The sequence below is a fragment of the Triticum aestivum genome, chromosome 5D (assembly GCF_018294505.1).
Source record: "Triticum aestivum cultivar Chinese Spring chromosome 5D, IWGSC CS RefSeq v2.1, whole genome shotgun sequence".
Lineage (NCBI taxonomy): Eukaryota > Viridiplantae > Streptophyta > Magnoliopsida > Poales > Poaceae > Triticum > Triticum aestivum.
The window spans coordinates 465,792,461-465,810,560 of record NC_057808.1 but is presented as its reverse complement, the minus strand read 5'-3'; the positions used below and the strand labels follow the sequence as shown (position 1 = coordinate 465,810,560).

Genomic DNA, 18,100 nt, shown 5'->3' with positions numbered 1-18,100 from the left:
CACTCGCCAAGCCGGTCCGGCCCCATCTCCAACCAACGCGCCAGGCGCGAGAAGCTGCTCGGTTGGACGGAGTCCGGCCATAGGGCCGCCGTCATCGCGGTGCCGGCCTAGGACAGCTGCCCCAACTGCGTTCCCAGAACCTGCAGGCGGGCCTCAGCAGCGGCGATGATCTCCGGGAAGGTCCAGGCCACCCGCGGATCCGTCCCGAACCCAACGACGCTGGTCGGGTCACGCTGATAGCGGACGGCTTCCTCCGCCAGCCGGTGCGTCTCTGGGAAGGCCCCTGCCGCAAAGGAAGAAGCGAGTTAGAAGAACAACAACAAGGAACAAAGGCCGAATCCCGACCTGGCAAACGACAAGAAAAAAGCACTTACTGGAGAAGGACTCTTCCAGGTGCTGCGCCTCAAGCAACGTACTGCGCCGCTCCCGCTCGATGACGCAGTCGCGCTCCTCGAGCGCCTTCTCCAGATCGGTCGCCTTGGCAAGGGCCGCCTTCAGCTCGGCATCCTTGTCTTCGGCCGCCTCGCGGCGATGGGCCTTGTCCTAACAGGTCCTCTCAGCCATGGTGACCTGCCCCTGCAGGCGATCCACCTCGGAGCCGGCCCTTGTCGTCGGCCAGCTGGCCGCGCTGTTGGTCCGCCTCCACCAGGGCCTGCTGCGCCTCTGCCACCTTGGCGGCTTCCGCCTTAAGGAGCTCCACCTCGGCCTCGAGGCGGCTCTTGTGACCCGCCGGCTGCTCATGCAGTCGGTTGGCCTCGTCGAGAGACCGCCGAGCCGCGGCCGCCTCCGCCCTTGCCTGCGCCGCCTCGACGCCAAGACGGCCGGTGTCGGCAACGAGCCGGTCGTAGTGATGACCGGCCCGGAGCAGACGAGTCCGCCAGGACAGCACCTCGGCTGCGAAAAAAGGACTCAGCAGAAGAAAAAAGCAAGACTTAAGATTTGGCCCAACTATTACACAGTTGGCCCGAATCTCGGGGGCTACACCCAGTGGGTGCGCTAGCGCGCCCCCCCCCACTAGAAAAGAGCACAAGGATACCTGCGGCGACGCGGAGCTCCTCCTCCTTGGCGGCAAGCCGCTCCACGAGCTCCCGGTGCTTGCCCAGCAGACGATTGTAGGCGGCGACCCGGAAGGCGTCGAGATGGTGAAGAAAGCAGAAATCAGAACAAGGCCAACACTCTAAAGATTCGACCCAACTACTACGTAGTTGGCCCGAACCTCGGGGGCTACACCCAGTGGGTGCGCTGGCGCGCCCCCACAAAGAAGAAAATTGCAAGAAGACTTACCAGGACGGCGCGCTCCAGGTCGCTCGGTCCCCGCCACGACCGAGACGCCGCGATCCGGTTTCCGAGAAAACCGGCACACAGTGGGTGTTGCCGGACCTGGCGCTCGCAGAATCCACCTTGCTTAAGGGGGAAACTGCGAAGGCCCACTCATCCGAAGACGGCGGACCTTCACAGCTTCGGGGACTACTGTCGGGGGGATGGACCCCGGGCAGGCAACGGAACCCGGATCCTCTTCAAAAAACAACGGGGCTGGCACCGCCCCTCAATACCGGCGCGCGCTTGGCCGAGTCGCTCGACCCGGCCAAGCCCCCCAAGCCGGCCAGACTAGCCGACCCGGCAAGACACCTCGACTCGGCACCAACAACTGGCGCAAGACAGCCGAACCCGGCATGGCCAAGGCCTCCTCACCAAGCCAGCGCCACCCATGGCGTGCTACGCAATCCAGCCGCGAGTCAACTCCCGTCCCATCCAGGCCGTATGACGGGGACAAGACTTCAATCAACGATGACCGAGGCAACAGTGCCCCGCCCATGCCTCTGGTCAGCAGGAACGTGGCAACAGTGCCCCTCACCTACCCGCTGACCAGGGCCGGCATGGCAACAGTGCCCCCACCCTCACCGCTGACGACAGCAAGCGGCAACCTGACGGAGAGCACTGTACGCGGCTCGACTCGGCCACGCCCTGACGATCGACAAGACGGCGCACAGTCCCCCTAGGCTGGCGGGGCCGGCACCTAGGGGAACCCGGCGAACCACAAGCCCTCAGCGGGGCCCAGCCCGGGTCCCCGGACACCGACTACACGGACCCACCGACTTATAACATTATCATTGTACCCCCGAGGGGTTGGACTATAAAACCCCCGGGAGCCCACGATCATTCGGGGGGCGAAGCAGGAGAACTAGCCACGAAACAGCAACACCGGAGAGAAGGAGCAGCCCAAGCCTTGGCCAGCTTCCTTCCTCCTTCATACAGCTCCAGGAGCAACATTGTACTATCGATCATCCAACTACACTCGGCAGGACTAGGGGTATTATCTCTCCGGAGAGCCCCGAACCTGGGTATGTCCGGCGTCCCGCGCCCGCTCATGCCAACCTCGCCTCTAGAGCCCACCAGCGCCCTCGAGCCTCCTCCTCTCTTTAGCCATCCCTTGGCATCTGCCGTGCGCCCACCACGATAGAGAGAGAGGCTTCAAGGGTGGTCGCGCCCCTTCGCCATGGACATGTTCGAATTGGACTAGGGAAAGGGGGCACCCCCTTCCTTCCTTCTCCTTCTCCCTTCCCCTTTTCCTATTCCATGTGGGAGGTGGAATCCTACTAGGACTAGGGAGTCCTAGTAGGACTCCACACTTTGGGCTCGCCCTATGAGGGTCGGCCTCCTCCTCCCTCCATCCTTTATATACGTGGCCAGGGGCACCCCATAGACACACAAGTTGATTTCTTAGCCGCGTGCGGTGCCCCCCTCCACAGTTACACACCTCGGTCATATCGTCGTAGTGCTTAGGCGAAGCCCTGCGTCGGTAACTTCATCATCACCGTCACCACGCCGTCGTGCTGACGGAACTCTCCCTCGGCCTCAACTGGATCAAGAGTACGAGGGACGTCATCGAGCTGAACGTGTGCTGAACTCGGAGGTGCCGTGCGTTCGGTACTTGGATCGGTCGGATCGTGAAGACGTACGACTACATCAACCGCGTTGTCATAACGCTTCCGCTTACGGTCTACGAGGGTACGTGGACATCTCTCCCGCTCATTGCTATGCATCACCATGATCTTGCGTGTGCGTAGGAAATTTTTGAAATTACTGCGTTCCCCAACAGGTGGTTGTTCATTTAATGGAGGGACTTGTACCAGACTTGAACGATACAAAGTGCGACCTGGCACACCGTAACACCACTTGGAACAAGCGACTACTAGGAAAAACACTACCAGTAGCGTGGGTTTTTTGCATACGAGTAGCGTGGGTTCCCACGCTACTGCTACGACGCTACAGCTAATTTTTAGTAATAGCGCGTTTTTTACCCCACGCTACAGCTGAAAAGTTAGTAGTAGCGCGTGTGCACCCGCGCTACTGCTAACCTAAAACCCACGCTACTACTAACCTAACTACTAGTAGCCCTCACTTTTGACCCACGCTACTACTAAAAATTTGGGAATTAAAAAAAATATAAATTAGATGTAGTACTCATGAATGATAATACGTCCAGTGCAAACCAAACCAACTCACATAACCATGTCAAGATTCCATTTAACATCGACACACACAACTATCATCGTACGATGGGTACCTTCCCTAGTGGCCACCAACCTAAACAGACCACCTCTCTAGATGTATCTACAAGGCTAGGAGTTTAGACGCCGCTAGACACGAATCCTCCCTCTCGCGGACGGTGGCGTCGAGGTCCTCCACATCGGCGACCTCCGGCGTCGAAATCACCTGGACGATCATCTGTGCGACGTGGCCTCCGGACTTCACGGCGAAGTCCGCCTCTGAGTGGTTGAAGAGCACAGCGCCACCGGGCCGCGCTTGTCAGCGTCGATCACCTCTGCGCCCACGTCGGGAAAGTGAAAACTTGTTAGTATGCAAATTGCATCAGTTCAACGAAATAGTACTATTAACAGTGTGCTGCAAGAATAAGAAAGCTCAATGTCAAACATCACTTTGATTGTTAAAAATATCATTCATTCATCATATAATATTATTTTTTGTTGTCAAATCCTGTACACCAAATTCACATTTACAAGAAGTCAACTTCTCATTTCTAAATGGCTGAAAAGTGATCTATTTGGTAACAACAAATGCCAACAGTCAAATTCATATTGGCAGAGATCAGACCATAAGAATCTAAGACAAACATACAAGCACTGAAGTATATGGGGCGTCCTTCAAAAGTTCAGTCAACCCTTCATATGAATCCGACCGAATCTAATAACATAAAAGGTTTTGAGTAGAGAAGGCACCTTTGGGAATGATAACTTTGGTGGAGCTTCGACAACTTCACCAAATTTAACCTTTTCACGTCCAGGGAATTCAAGATGAGTCTCGACCTTACCAGCCTTGCACTTCTTTTTCTTCTCGTCCAGATGTCTGAAACCAATGATACAACATACTTTATTATCATACATTGCCATGAGTGAATGTGGAAGTTCTCTTAGAATATTTTGTCCTAGTTCAAAAATAAAAACTGAAGCAAGATACATGGTTTATTCTTTACACGAGGCAACATTGGATCCAAATGAATTGATGCAAAAGCTACACAATTAGAGTCAAGCAAACCAAGACAGATCAAATGGTTAGACAACTTACTTCTTCATTTTCTGCTTCTTCAAAACGAGACATTCGCCTCGAGTTCCTTGAAAAATATTCTCAATAGGATTTCAAAAACCGCCCTCGAATACACCAAGATACTCTATAACAGAATTACTAATAACAGTTGTAGAATCGTACAATATATTATATGTACAAAATAGACACTCCAAGATACCATGTCAAAAAAATGGCAGGGTCAAAGTTCCACGACATATAACATCCACAAAGTACATTTTCTTTAAAGTCATTCTTTTCTACACCCCATAAAAGCTGTCACTCAAGGAGTGACATGTTTTTTAGTACAAAAATTCACCACATTCTGATTAACATGGAACAGCAAGCTAGAGTTAGCAGACCAAAATTAGGTTCAAAATGTAATGCTACAGATATCCAATATTCACAACTAGTACTTTTCAGGCGGCATGTCAAATCACTCTGTACAGTGGCGGATCTAGGATTACACTATGGGGGAGGGGGGGGGGGGGGGGGGGGTGCCACTAAAAAAATTCTGCGCAAAGCTCACAATTAAGTGTAATGCAAACATTGCAAATTCACATACTGTAACAACTATGAAAATGTCGAAAATATACATGGTAATTACCTTGTTTGTCTACACCAGACTTGCACATGCTTCTTGTTCTGGAGCAGTCCCCTGTTCTTGAGTGTGCCCTTCAGCAGCCTCTTCTACTAGAGCATTAGGAGCAGTATCAAATAACTAGTATCATCATTAGTCAGTACAGAGCACCATTTCAAAGGAATTTAAAAAGGAAGATAAGAACTACTCATACTATATGCCAACCAACATCCACCCAGTTCAGAAGAAAGCCTATATGCTAATATCAGAAGTTCAGAACCATATGACTGAAACTCGGGATTACAGGAGAACTGCTTTCACCTGACAGCGCAACAAGAGCAACCAGTAATATACATACGCATTAACACTAGAGCTAGCTCAATTTACACTAGGACTACTCCGGTTTTCAACATAAAGAGGCGAGAGGCTCAGACCTCGAGTCAGAGGCGAGAGCTCCAAGCCTCCAACAGGATGTGAGGATGACCGCCGACCGCCCGACCGGCCACGGACGCAGATCAGGTGACATGCAAACGGCATGTCAGCGTGTGCCTCGCGGCCTTCCATCCACCGCCCAGCCAGAATCCAACGGACAGCAGCACTCCAAGGCAAAAACAACATCCAGATACAGACCAAATCGAGCACGGGTCAGCAGAAAAATCTGGCGGGGAAGGTAAGGAAAAGGCGGGCTTTGGCGCGGCGATTCGCCGGCGTCTCCTCGCCTCGCGGCCTTCGCCGGCCGCCGCCGCCGTCGCCGCCCGCCGTCAGCCGTCGCCACTGAGGAGAGGCAGGGACGAGCGCCGTCCGCCGCGGGAACCAGGGCCGAACGCCGCCGCGGGTCGGGGACGAGCGCCGTCCGCCGCGGGAGCCGAGGACGAGCGCCGCCGCGAGCTGGGGACCGTTCATCATCGTCAGCGACCTCTTCTCAGGTCCCCTCTCTCTCTCTCTCTTATTCCATTAGTGCCAGAGGCGGAGCCAGCTCCCGGGCTCGTCCGGCAACACTTCACTGCAGATTAGTCTGATTACTTGCTTAGTAGTGATTTTTGTTAGGGCAAAGCTAGCTGACATCGCTATGCACGAGCTTTGCCCAGGCTCCTCGCGCTGTCTCTGATTAGTGCACTCAGATGCAGGCAACAAAATTGAAATTGGTATTTGTATACTGGTAGAGCTAACCATAATGTACCTCCTGCTGTGGTATTTGATATAATTGGTTGTCCAGTCACCGATATAATACTAATAGTGACAAACTATACTCTGAATAAATATGGAGACTTACAGCACTACACTCTGAAAATATTAGTCAGCACTACACTCTGAATAAATATGGAGACTTGCAGCAAGTTAAGTACTTATGTGCATCTCGATAAGACTATAATCTGCTAAGCTTTGTGGTTTCAACATAGGAACTACTTCTATTTTGAGTCAGCACTACATTTCTGAATAAATATGGAGACTTGCAGCGAGTATTGTACTTCTATTTTGAGTATACACTGTGGAATTTGGCAGAATTGTGCGTTGTGCGATGGGATCGATTGGCAACAGGATACCTGAAGTTGGTATGCGGTTCAGAAATTCGGATGAGGCTTGGGAGTTCTGGGTGCAATATGGAGGTCACATAGGCTTTGATGTGAGGAAAAGAAATACCATCAGAAGCAGAATTGATGGAACAATCACTTCATGTAGATTTGTTTGTTGCAATGAAGGCATTCGAAGGAAAAGTCAAATAGATCACGAGCCGAAGCGCATTAGAGCTGAAATTTTTAATACGACGTTTCGATATGCCGCCATTTTGGAATCTTTTGCATCGAACTCTCCATTTATCTGGGATATTGCGAGGTTTGAATCACCGCGCACCTCGACGCATTGTATGCCTATCGAGAGGCCATTCGGAGACCGTGTAGAAGTGCCTCGTATTCGGCTGCGTTATTGGAGTCTGTATACATTATCTGCAGCACGTAGCGGACTGTGTACCCCGTGGGGGATGTCAATATGACACATCCCCCAGTCCGGCTAACATTTTAGAGCCATCGAAGTACATGATCTAGTTGGAATATGAACTGTACTCTTTAGGGAGCTCCGCTTCCGTCCACTTGGCGACGAAGTCGGCCAGCACCTGAGATTTAATAGCTCGGCGCGACTTGTATGTGATTTTGAATGGTAAGAGCTTGATGGCCCATTTAGCTATGCGGCCGGTGGCATCCCTATTATTTATAATGTCATTAAGTGGTACTTTGGATGCCACCGTGATCGAACACTCTTGAAAACGGTTTCGTAGTTTGTGGGATGCCATAAAGACCGCGTAGCTATCTTTTGATAGTGAGGGTATCGGGATTTGCATGGTGTAAGGACCGCCGATACATAGTATACTGGTTTTTTGGTGGGGAATTTATGTCCCTCTTCCTCTCGCTCGACGATGAGTACGGTGCTCACTACCTGGTGAGTTGCCGATATATAGAGCAACATAGGTTCACCGACACTTGGGGCGGCTAGGATTGGGTTGCCTGCTAATAAGGTTTTTATTTCTTCCAATCCGGCTGTAGCCGCGTCCGTCCATTCGAAATGGTCGGTGCATCTGAGCAGTCTATAAAGAGGTAATGCTTTTTCTCCTAATCTGGAGATGAAGCGGCTCAGAGCTGCCACACACCCTCTAGTTTTTGGACCTGCTTTAAGTCCGTTGGTATGAACAATTGTGACAGGGCTCGGATTTTGACTGGGTTCGCTTCGATTCCTCTATTGGAGACAATGAACCCCAGCAGCTTTCCGGCTGGAACACCGAAAACACATTTTTCCGGATTAAGCCTTATGTCATATGTTCGGAGGTTGTCAAATGTGAGGCGGAGATCGTCCACCAATGATTCGGCGTGTTTAGTCTTGATGACCACGTCATCCACATATGCTTCCACTATCTTGCCGATTTGTGTTTCCAAACATGTTTGAATCATGCGTTGGTAAGTGGCGCCGGTGTTTTTAAGCCCAAAAGGCATAGTGTTGAAACAAAAAGGCCCCCACGGGGTAACGAACGTCGTTGCGGCCTGGTCGGACTCCTTCATCTTAATCTGATGGTATCCGGAGTAAGCATCGAGGAAACACAATGAGTCGTGTCCCGCGATTGCGTCAATAATCTGGTCAATGCGGGGCAACGGGAAAGGGTCCTTGGGGCAAGCCTTATTAAGGTCTTTGAAATCGACACAAAGGCGCCAGGATTTATCTTTCTTTGGCACCATGACCAAGTTGGCTAGCCAATCCGGGTGTTTGATTTCTCTGATGAACCCAGCCTCGAGTAACTTAGCTAGCTCCTCCCGCATAGGTTGTCGTTTGGGTTCGGAAAATCGCCGTACCGTTTGCTTGACTGGTTTGAACCCCTTGATTATGTTGAGGCTATGTTCGGCCAGTCTACGTGGGATTCCGGGCATGTCCGAAGGGTGCCAGGCAAATATATCCCAATTTTCACACAGGAACGCTCGTAGGGCGGCATCGACCGTCGGATCCAGCTGTGCTCCGTTCGACACTGTTTTATTAGGATCCGTCGGGTGCACTTGAAATTTAACTATTTCATCTGCTGGTTTGAAAGAGGTAGACTTGGGCCTCTTATCGAGGATCACATCATCTTTACCCACCCTGGATTGCGGGGTGGTTAGTTCTTCGGCCGCGAGGGCTTCGGATAGTGCCTCGAGGGCCAAGGATGCGGTTTTGTTTTCGGCGCGGAGTGCTATATCCAGATCACTTGTGATAGTGATTACTCCGCTGGGCCCCGACATTTTAAGCTTCATGTACCCGTAATGGGGTATGGCTTGGAAGCATGAGAAGGCGTCCCGCCCCAAAAGGGCGTGATATCCGCTGTTGAAGGGGGCCACGTGGAAGAGCAACTCTTCGGACCTGTAATTCTCAGGCGTGCCGAATACTACATCAAGTTTGATTTTCCCCGAACATCGTGCTTCTCGACTGGGGATGATGCCTCGAAAGGTGGTACTGCTTTGCTCAATGCGGGCCTTGTGAATTTACATTTTGTCGAGCGTGTCCTCGTAGATGAGGTTAAGTCCGTTGCCGCCGTCCATGAGCACTTTGGTGAGTCGAAAGCCATCTACAATTGGGTATAAGACCAAGGCGGCTGGTGCTCGGACTGATCGGGCCCTTGGTTCATCGTCCGCGGTGAAAGTTATTGCCACGTCATTCCAGGGGCTCATTGCGGTTACTCGGTTGATTTCGGTGAGGTCGTGAACCGCCCTTTTGCGCTGATGATTTGAAGAGAAAGTCTCAAAGACCGTAAAGACGTTAAGATCGTTATCCTCCGGAGAATGCTTCTCTGGGGTAGCATTGGTGAGGATAGCCTCGCCGCTTTTAGCCACTTGCCGGAGTACCCAACATGCCCGAAGGCTGTGAGTTGGTTCGGTGCTCGGCGTCGCATGTATCTGACAGGGTTTGTCGAGAAGTTCATCAAGAACTATCCTGTATCCCATAAAGGGTTTGTTTTTCTTGCCGACGGGCTTATGATCGGATGCCTCGTAAGGGTGTATCCATTTTGCCCGTGTGGTGGACTGCTTAAGGGCAGCGGTTCCAACCGGGCTTTCTCGGCCTTCCATGTGCTTTCCATCGCGGCAGTATTTTTGTACTACGTGTGATAATTCCATAAAGTCTTGTATGCGACGGCGGCTGAGGGCGTTCAGAATTCCCTCGTCCGTAGAATTACGATAAAAAACCGGAATTGCATCGTCGTCGCAGCAATCTTTAATCTTGTTTTTAACAAGGAGGAATCTGGCCCAGAAGTGATGGACCATTTCCTGAGGTTGCTGCCGTACATACATTAGGTCACATATGTCTGGAGGGCCTGAATTACTTGGAGAGTATTGATTGTGGCGGGTGGGTGGGTTAAAACCCGAATCCTGACCCAAGATTGAATCCGGAGCTTGAAAATTCTCCGAGGTCACCAGTTCGGGTCGAGGAAGATCCAAGTGCTTTCCGGGCCCTATGTCCGACCCTGAGCTCGGAGGACATGAAGTCTCATCCTGAGGGAGGGTGTCCGGCTCGGAGATCCAAACATAGGTGGTCTTTAGCTTAGGGGAAGAAGTGTTTTCGGCTTGTTCCTCGACGACCGCTACCAGATGGGTGATCGACGGGGAATTGATTTCCCTCTGATCGGGTTTGAGCCCGATCTGATCATAATCTGTTGCAAGCCCCAGGGCGGCGATGCGATCTAGCAGCTCGTTCAAGGACGAGACATCCGCCGGATCCATCTTTTCGGAGTATTCGAGGCCGATGCGGAGGTGATGTTTGGCGATCGTGGGGGCCGTCGTCGGCTTGACGGCCGTGCGGGCGCCCATGGTGAAACCGCCAAGCTGGAGGACCTGTCCTGAAGTTAGGTTCCTTCCAAAAGTGATATCATTATTGATGACAAGGCGAGCCATTGATCCTTTTGTCGACAACACAATGGAACTCTCAATGAAAGCACCAATGTCGGTGTCAAAACCGGCAGATCTCGGGTAGGGGGTCCCGTACTGTGCGTCTGAGGATTAGTGGTAACAAGGGACGATGGGGACACAATGTTTACCCAGGTTCTGGCCCTCTTAAAGGAGGTAAAACCCTGCGTCCTGCTTGATTATATTCGATGAGTATAGGGGTTACAAGAGTTGATCTACCTCGAGATCGTAATGGCTAAACCGTAGTTGTCTAGCCTATGAGAATTCTGATAGCCTCTACGGACTAAACCCTCCGGTTTATATACACACCGGAGGGGCCTAGGGTTTTACATAGTCGGTTTGTAAGGGGAGGAAATAACATATCCGGACACCAAACTTGCAATCCACGCATACAGGAGTCCTACCCGGACACGGGGGAAAGTCTTCTGCTTTCATCCTTTACGGCCCATCAGTCCGGCCCATATTGAATAGACTGGACACCCGAGGACCCCCAAATCCAGGACTCCCTCAGCGGCGGCGAAGGCAAGAGAGAAAATGGAAGGAGAGAAAATGGGAGGATGAGGCACGGGGTCTGGGAGGGGTTTTGGGTGGGCCGGGGGTGTCGGAGTCCTATGTGGCTACTGTCTGGACTCCCGCAAACCCCCTCCCCCACTTTGTCTCGGGTTTGCCAAAAAAAAGTACGTTCAGACCACTCGGCGGACCGATACAGGCCCATGTTGGATGGCATAACACGTCCGGATCATGCAGTCCAGAAGGTTGCGGCAGTTTGAGGGTCCGATTTGGAGATGCCCTAAATCTAAAAAAAATATTGTACACACTGGCTAACAAGAGTTTTTTTTTTGTCTTTTGAAGATAGTCTCTTCCACGGTCCTGCGGGGGCTATGAAATTTTATACATTCTCTTGTGTTGGTAGTAACGCCTGAATCAGTGTGAAACAGGTCTGGCACCTGATAGTGAGAAATCTGAACAAGTGGGCAAAACCCTTCAGGGCTTGTTCGGTTAATCCCCACCACTTGGGGGTTGAAGGGGTTTGAGGTGGATTTTCACTTGTTGAGGATTTAATCCTTTCCAATCCCCTTCAAACGCTTTGAAATCTTATGAAACCGAACAAGGCCTCAAGCAGACACGTGTAGGGGTGTCTGTTTAGGGATCTGCTTCTTAGAAAACTAAGGTCACCACTAGTGTGACAGATCAATTTTCTTGGTTTTGGTTTTGTTTTCTTTGAGAATGGAACCGGGGGCGAGGCCCTGTTGATCAAAAAAAGTTGTACTGTACAAAGTTGAGTAGCGGCATTGAAAAAACAGGAAGCCTAGTCTCCCGGCATGTTATGTTGCTCAAATGGTTCGCTCCCACTAACCGCCATTTTCTGCTACCCCTTTTATTACAGAGAGTAAATGATCATCAGTATGGTTTTGTTGTGGCTGAAAAATCCTCCGGGCAACTCTAACCGATCCCCTGAAACTTAAGGGAGTAAACGGCGGAGTAAAGTTAGTGGACTAAAATTTTACTCCATTAGCGGTGGCCGCACCTAGCCGATCACCTAAAAGTTAATGGATTAAAAATAAAATTGTCTCGATTTTGTGTCTTAGCCGCACCAACTTCAAACAATACACAATACATAAAAAACATTCAAATTAAAACATTCATAGCATAACCGTAATAACATAAAGTTTCATCATCCCGTTTTTCAAAGTAAAACATGCGAAGTTCACCCAAAAGACATCACGTCGAACACAATGTTTGATTCGAAATCACCACAGACATAGCATGTATATGTTGTGGATTGAGCCAACGTTTGACATGCACCACCACCACTCAAACGATGTCATTGGCGAAGAAATTAACTTCATCATCCTCTCGGTCACCGCCACCAACATCAACACCGTCATCCTCTCGGCAACCAGCACCAACATCATCGCCTCCACCACCTCCCCGACCACCACAATCAACACCACCTCCTCGGCCACCACCATCAACACCACCCCCTCGGCCACCACCAACATTCCGAAGAGAGGCTTCCAAGATCTCTCCACGAGTGAGCTCCCAATACTTTCTTGCGGTTTCATCCATTGTGTCTGGATTCATGAACATGGTAGCACGTTCTTCAGCCTTCTTGGCATCACGAATCCTCTCCTCCTCAAGTGCACCACGAGGCGTCGGCCAAGGATGAGGCGCCGCTTTGGCCTTCGTCATCTTCTTCTTCGCGAGCACCACGCCGCCGCCGTCGGCTTTCAAGCCTTTTTTGCCTCCGGTAGGTGCGGCTGGAGGGTGGCGTGCCGTTGCCGGAGAGGTGGTGGCCACCACGGACACCATTGGAGCAGTTGGAAGAAGGACTCTGGACGCGTGGGTGGGTCTTCTTCATACCCAAGCTCTTCTTCGGCGGCGGCGACAGCGCGTGGGTGGTTTCCGGCTCTCCCCTTGCGGCCTCCGGGTCCAGCGAAGTGCATGGGGGGCTCAGGTTCCCAGCCGCCCCCAAGGTCGCCCCCAGGCGATGATTTCGGCCCACTTTCGGAGTAACTTGGCCCACTTTTGGCGCAAATTGTAGCAATTTCGGCCCATATTGGGCGTGCTTCGGCACAAATTCAACAGAAGCTAATTTTTATCACATAGTTCATCACAGAAATTTAATACAAATCAAATAGTTCAACAAATCAATACAAATCAAATAGTTCGACAAATAAAAACTCATATTTCATCACACGTCGAGCTAGGCGTTGCCCTTGAGCCTCCATAGGTGCTCCACCAGATCGTACTGCAGTTGTTGATGCATCTGTGGGTCTCGGATCTCCTGACGCATATTGAGGAAGGCAATCCAGGTCGCTGGTAGCTGGTGATCAACTTGGGCAAGAGGATCTTGCCTGTAATATGGTTCAGTGTCAAACACTGGCTCTTCCTGCTTGCTCTCAATGATCATGTTGTGCAAGATGACACAACAAGTCATGACCTCCCACATTGGATCTTTCGACCAGGTCTGAGCGGGGTATCGGACAACAGCAAATCGAGATTGGAGCACACCAAATGCCCGCTCGAGATTGGAGCGTCGGCGAAGAGCAAGCAATAGCCTTCCAGTCGATGCCTCTGCTTTGCCTTCAGCCGGCCTGGCGCCGAGCCACCTCGCCGCGGCTTTGCATTGCTTGCGAACAGGCCGGCCAGAGCGGCGAGGACCATGAGGTGCTCTTCGTCATGGGCGTCGACATCGGCTTCCTCCTCCAGCAGCGCCGCGAACGCCTCCTAGTCGTTCGAGTCCATCGCCGAACACCTGGCGGGCGTGGTAGGCGCGCAACCGCCGGTATCCCCGCCCTGCATGGCCGGAGCGCCTGAAAGCTCGCCCAGGAGCGGGTGGGAGGCTGCCGCGGCGAACCCAGTGCATAGTGATGGCCCAGGCGCGGTTTTTTCTTCCGCCGGAGCCCCTGAGCGCCCTCAGTGCACTGGGTTCGGCCTCGGATCGCCGGGCCAAAATATGGGCCGAGCCGGCGGAATTCGACATCCTGAGGACGCGACTTGGGGGTTTTTTCGGCGCCGACGTGAAAAAACTTGCCCTGGGGGCCCTGTTTGGGGCGCGAATGAAGATGCTCTTAGCAAACGAACGAGGGAGCGCCGGGTGCTCGTTGCAGGAGCAGTATATACCCCCGTCGCTGTCCGAGCTCGATCCACCGAACCGTAGGTTTTTGTTTCCTCTGGCGGGTGACGCCGGCCAAGTAAATGTCGGCACGATTTCTATACGTCCCCATTCTTTGTTTTCTCTCCCAGGCTGTTTGGAAGTGGCCATCGCCCGACTCCTGGTGAGTAATCTTCTTTTTGTTCGGTTGATCATCTTGGGAAGCTTCTGCAATTTTCAACGGCAATTGTAACGGTGATATTACTATACATGAGATTTTGAAGTGTCGCTGTCTCTGAGGCAAGCGGCTGAGCTCCTCCTTTTGACTGGAGTAGTTGTTGATCGAGCAAAGCATGCATGACTCGATGGAGTGGAGATCGATCCATGATTGATTACTTTGCTCTGAAGGAAGAATATATATTGATCGATCTCGAATTCGGCTTTTTGTTTAGTCCACAAAATGTGCAGTGTGTCATGATTTTGCTCGATCGATCTGCGCCGTGTACGTGTGCGTGTACATATCATCATCTAATATAAAGCAACTCGAGCATCTTGGAACTTGGACGTCGTGTTTGGTAGAGCCATCGATCAAAAAGCTTTTGTGTACACGTACGTGTGTGCAGTGTGCACACTTTCTCTGGGACACAAAAAGGAAGCTAAGTACTTAGATTGACATCAATAACAAAAAAAGTAGTTCAATTGGCAGCTCTCAGAAATGTAGTTAGCTTGGTAGCCAACAATTTTTTTTCTTCTGAAAAGGAGGATGACCCCGGTCTTTGCATCTGGGAGATGCATGCAACCACGTTATTAATTGTTCACAAAAACCTTATAAAGTAATACATCAATATGGCTGAAGCCGTCATCTTGTCAACATCTGTCGCTACTCCTATTCATTAATGAAGTGTGCCGAATACCCAGACCTGTCAGCTAAGCCTAACATCTAAAGCCGGATGCCCCAACCAAGCTACATACTAGGTGTAAGGCACAAACCGGTCCGACGCAGTCTCATATGTCGTCGCCACCGTCTTCCATCGACTCATCTTCAGAGCAGATACTGAGGCATCGACCTTGCCAGACCTGCTGTCGACGCCACCACGGCGCCAGACAACACCTCCTTCCTAAGCGCGTCCATTCGTAGCCAACAAGGGTCAAGCTAAGACCTAAGATGCATGCCATAACTTTTGTATTTAGGGCGTACGTCTATCAGACAAACTTGCAGTGTACACAATTCTTGGGTGACTCACATTTTCCACGGGAGAAACTTTCTTCCATTAATAATCTAAACAAAATTCTCCACTATCGAGCACCAGCATCACCCTCTCATGTGAGCATCTCCAACAGGCGCACAAAAGTTTCGTGCTCTAAAATAGTTTTAGCGCGCCACTGTAGCATTTTTAACGCGCCGGACCCAACATTGCTTTACTAGACGCCGAAAACACGCGCCCAAAAAAAAATGCAGTGTAAATTGTGAAGCGCGCGCAATCCGGCGCCTCAAATTTGCAACATGTGATAGCATTTTTTAGCGCGCGCCCAACCTTTTTTTCGCGCGCACTATTTTACAGCTTCTGCTGGAGTTGTCCGGCGGCAAAAATTAAAAATGTTAGCGCCCGGAGCAGTTTTTACTGTACGGTAGAAAACTGATGAGGTGCACAAAGAAATCATCCCGAGAACAGGAGCAAGATCATTCTCACCAATAGGAAAACGCGACGAGGAATAAACAATTGCACAGCAGATCGATTGCACCGATGGATATATGATTGGTTGCCAAGAACAGCTCGGCAGAAGCCGGCCTATAGGTTTCTTCATCAAGATCCTCAGGTGATGATTAATTGAACTGGATTTAACTTCGTATATACACAAATTAAACCTCGTACCATAATTAAGTTTCATCGGATCAACCGACCAAAACTTACACGTAGAAATGAAATCCAACACTTGTGCTTAGCTTCCGTAATCTATTCAACAAGATTATACTATATAGCTTAGCTAGCTTGTGCTCTGAGGCGATGAGGAAGACGTACGTCCGAAGCATGCACTCGATGAAAATAAAGAACCAGGCATCAACTCAGGCGGCCGGTCGCCGCCGCCAGCCTGCACGTCGGACCGACCAGATATTCAGAGACCGATCGACAGCGGCGCCACCGACGCGCGGTGGTGCGGTCCAGACGCTGACGCAGCCGGCGCCAGCGTCATCCGCCTCGACGAGGACGATGAGATGGCGACCCGGCACTTCCCGGACGCGGTGTGCCGCCTAAGCATCTGGCACATGCCCTCGGCGACGCGCTCCGCGGGGCCGCCGCGCCTGAGCATGCGGCAGAAGGCCATGTGCGCCCGCACGGCCTCCTCCACGCCCATCACCGCCGCGCGCTTGCTGCGGCCGGCCTCATACTTGACGGACTCGGAGCACAGCCCGCACAGCCACCGGCCCCCGAAGTAGGCCCTCACGCCGACGATGTACTCGCCGGTGCACTCCTCCTCCATGCCGCAGCACTCGCAGCTCACCACCGCCAACGGCTCCACCGCCTCCATGTCTAGTTTGGAATAGATCGGTAGTTAACCACGGTGGGTTCTTGGACTGGTTAATCTCTGGAAGAAGAAGAAGAAGAAGAATCAGGTTCTCTTGTGCTTTTCGTGCTGTGCTTTGTGTTGTGTGTGCATCGGTAGGTCCATTTATATATCGTTTGGGAGGCCCAGGGCACCTTAGCTCTCTTTGTCATGGCGACCTGGACAATTTGTGTATTGTCACATGGACTCACGTACCCCTGCTCACCGGCCGGCCAGGTGTGGCATGCTGCGTTGCCTGTTTACGCTCTAGCTACTCCTATTTCCATCAGGGTTCTACGTATGCTGGTGCACTACTTGTTCCTCGCCTGGTTTAATTTTCCCTGATGGGAAGGGAACATGAGAAGAACATTTCGTCCAGCCAGCTGCTTCGTCTAATTTAATTTGTCGAGGACTAATGATCAAATATCCGCGCGCTTTAGTCTTTGAATAGGCCGTCTTTGATTGCTATTTCATGACTTCGATGATGTATCATGTATAGATTGATCTTGATCACTTCCAAGTCAGAGGTGCTGCGCGGAGGAATTTATCTCTGCCCTAGATCACAGGCAAAGATCGGCACCAGCTGGCTCCCTACGTGCAAGTGGAACGCCCCTTGCTTCTGCCAATGTGCAAGTGGAACCTAACTAATGTGCTGCGCCGAGGAATTTATCTCTGCCCTAGATAAGCACGTTTTGCTATTACTCCCTCCGTTCCAAATTACTCGTCGTGGTTTTAGTTCATGAACTAAAACCACGACGAATAATTTGGAACAGAGGGAGTACTTATAGTCAACTAAACATTGTTGGGCTTCATCAGCCGATTATTTTGTGTACGCAGCTGTGCGCACTCTCCACGGATTTATATTTTCCGCCCCGATGGTGGTGGAGATGAGGAGGAGCTTAGCCGAGATCAAGATTGTCAGAATTACGATTTTGTCATGTGATTCTACGCATTCATCTATATTTTGTTGGACTGGTTCTACAATTATAGTTGATAGGTTCTGCGGTTTAAGATTTCACGTCTACTTCGGTAGACCCCCCTAAACACAAGAACGACTCAGATTAGCCCATACCTCTTCGTAATAAAGGGCATGATGGTCATATTTTGCTGTGTATGTTTTTCTTTTTAGAATATCAATTCGATGTATATGTATAGGCCGTACACTTGCGCGCTGGGCCGTCCCAACCATCTCTTTAAATCGCAAAAAATATGAGTGTGCCAAGATTCAAGACAGGAACTTCTGGTTCAAAATGCGACGCACTAACCAACTTGCCACCACCACTTCACGTGCTTGCAAGTGTCTTTCTTATTCTTTTCTTCTATCCGCTTTTCTTTTTTCCAATTTTCTTCTTTACTTCTTTCCTTCTTTCTTTTTTCTTGCTC

General features: G+C 51.0%; 1 protein-coding gene and 1 long non-coding RNA gene across 2 annotated transcripts; both read right to left on the bottom strand.

Annotated features, from left to right (window-relative positions):
• Positions 1 to 3,707: 3,707 nt before the first annotated feature.
• LOC123125544 (uncharacterized) lies at positions 3,708 to 5,332 on the bottom strand. The gene is made up of 3 exons (XR_006461433.1): positions 5,192 to 5,332; positions 4,242 to 4,368; positions 3,708 to 3,826 (listed from the first exon to the last, which is right to left on the bottom strand). It is a non-coding gene; the product is annotated as an uncharacterized lncRNA (long non-coding RNA).
• Positions 5,333 to 16,046: 10,714 nt separating this feature from the next.
• On the bottom strand, positions 16,047 to 16,800 carry LOC123125543 (uncharacterized). Its single transcript, XM_044546014.1, has one exon. It carries the CDS (start codon positions 16,700 to 16,702, stop codon positions 16,289 to 16,291), a length of 414 nt encoding a protein of 137 aa, XP_044401949.1. The 5' UTR covers positions 16,703 to 16,800; the 3' UTR covers positions 16,047 to 16,288.
• Positions 16,801 to 18,100: the final 1,300 nt, after the last annotated feature.

What these genes read in the sequence shown, in the direction of transcription:
- LOC123125543 (XM_044546014.1), bottom strand. Translation starts at nt 16,702, where the DNA reads ATGGAGGCGGTGGAGCCGTTGGCGGTGGTGAGCTGCGAGTGCTGCGGC.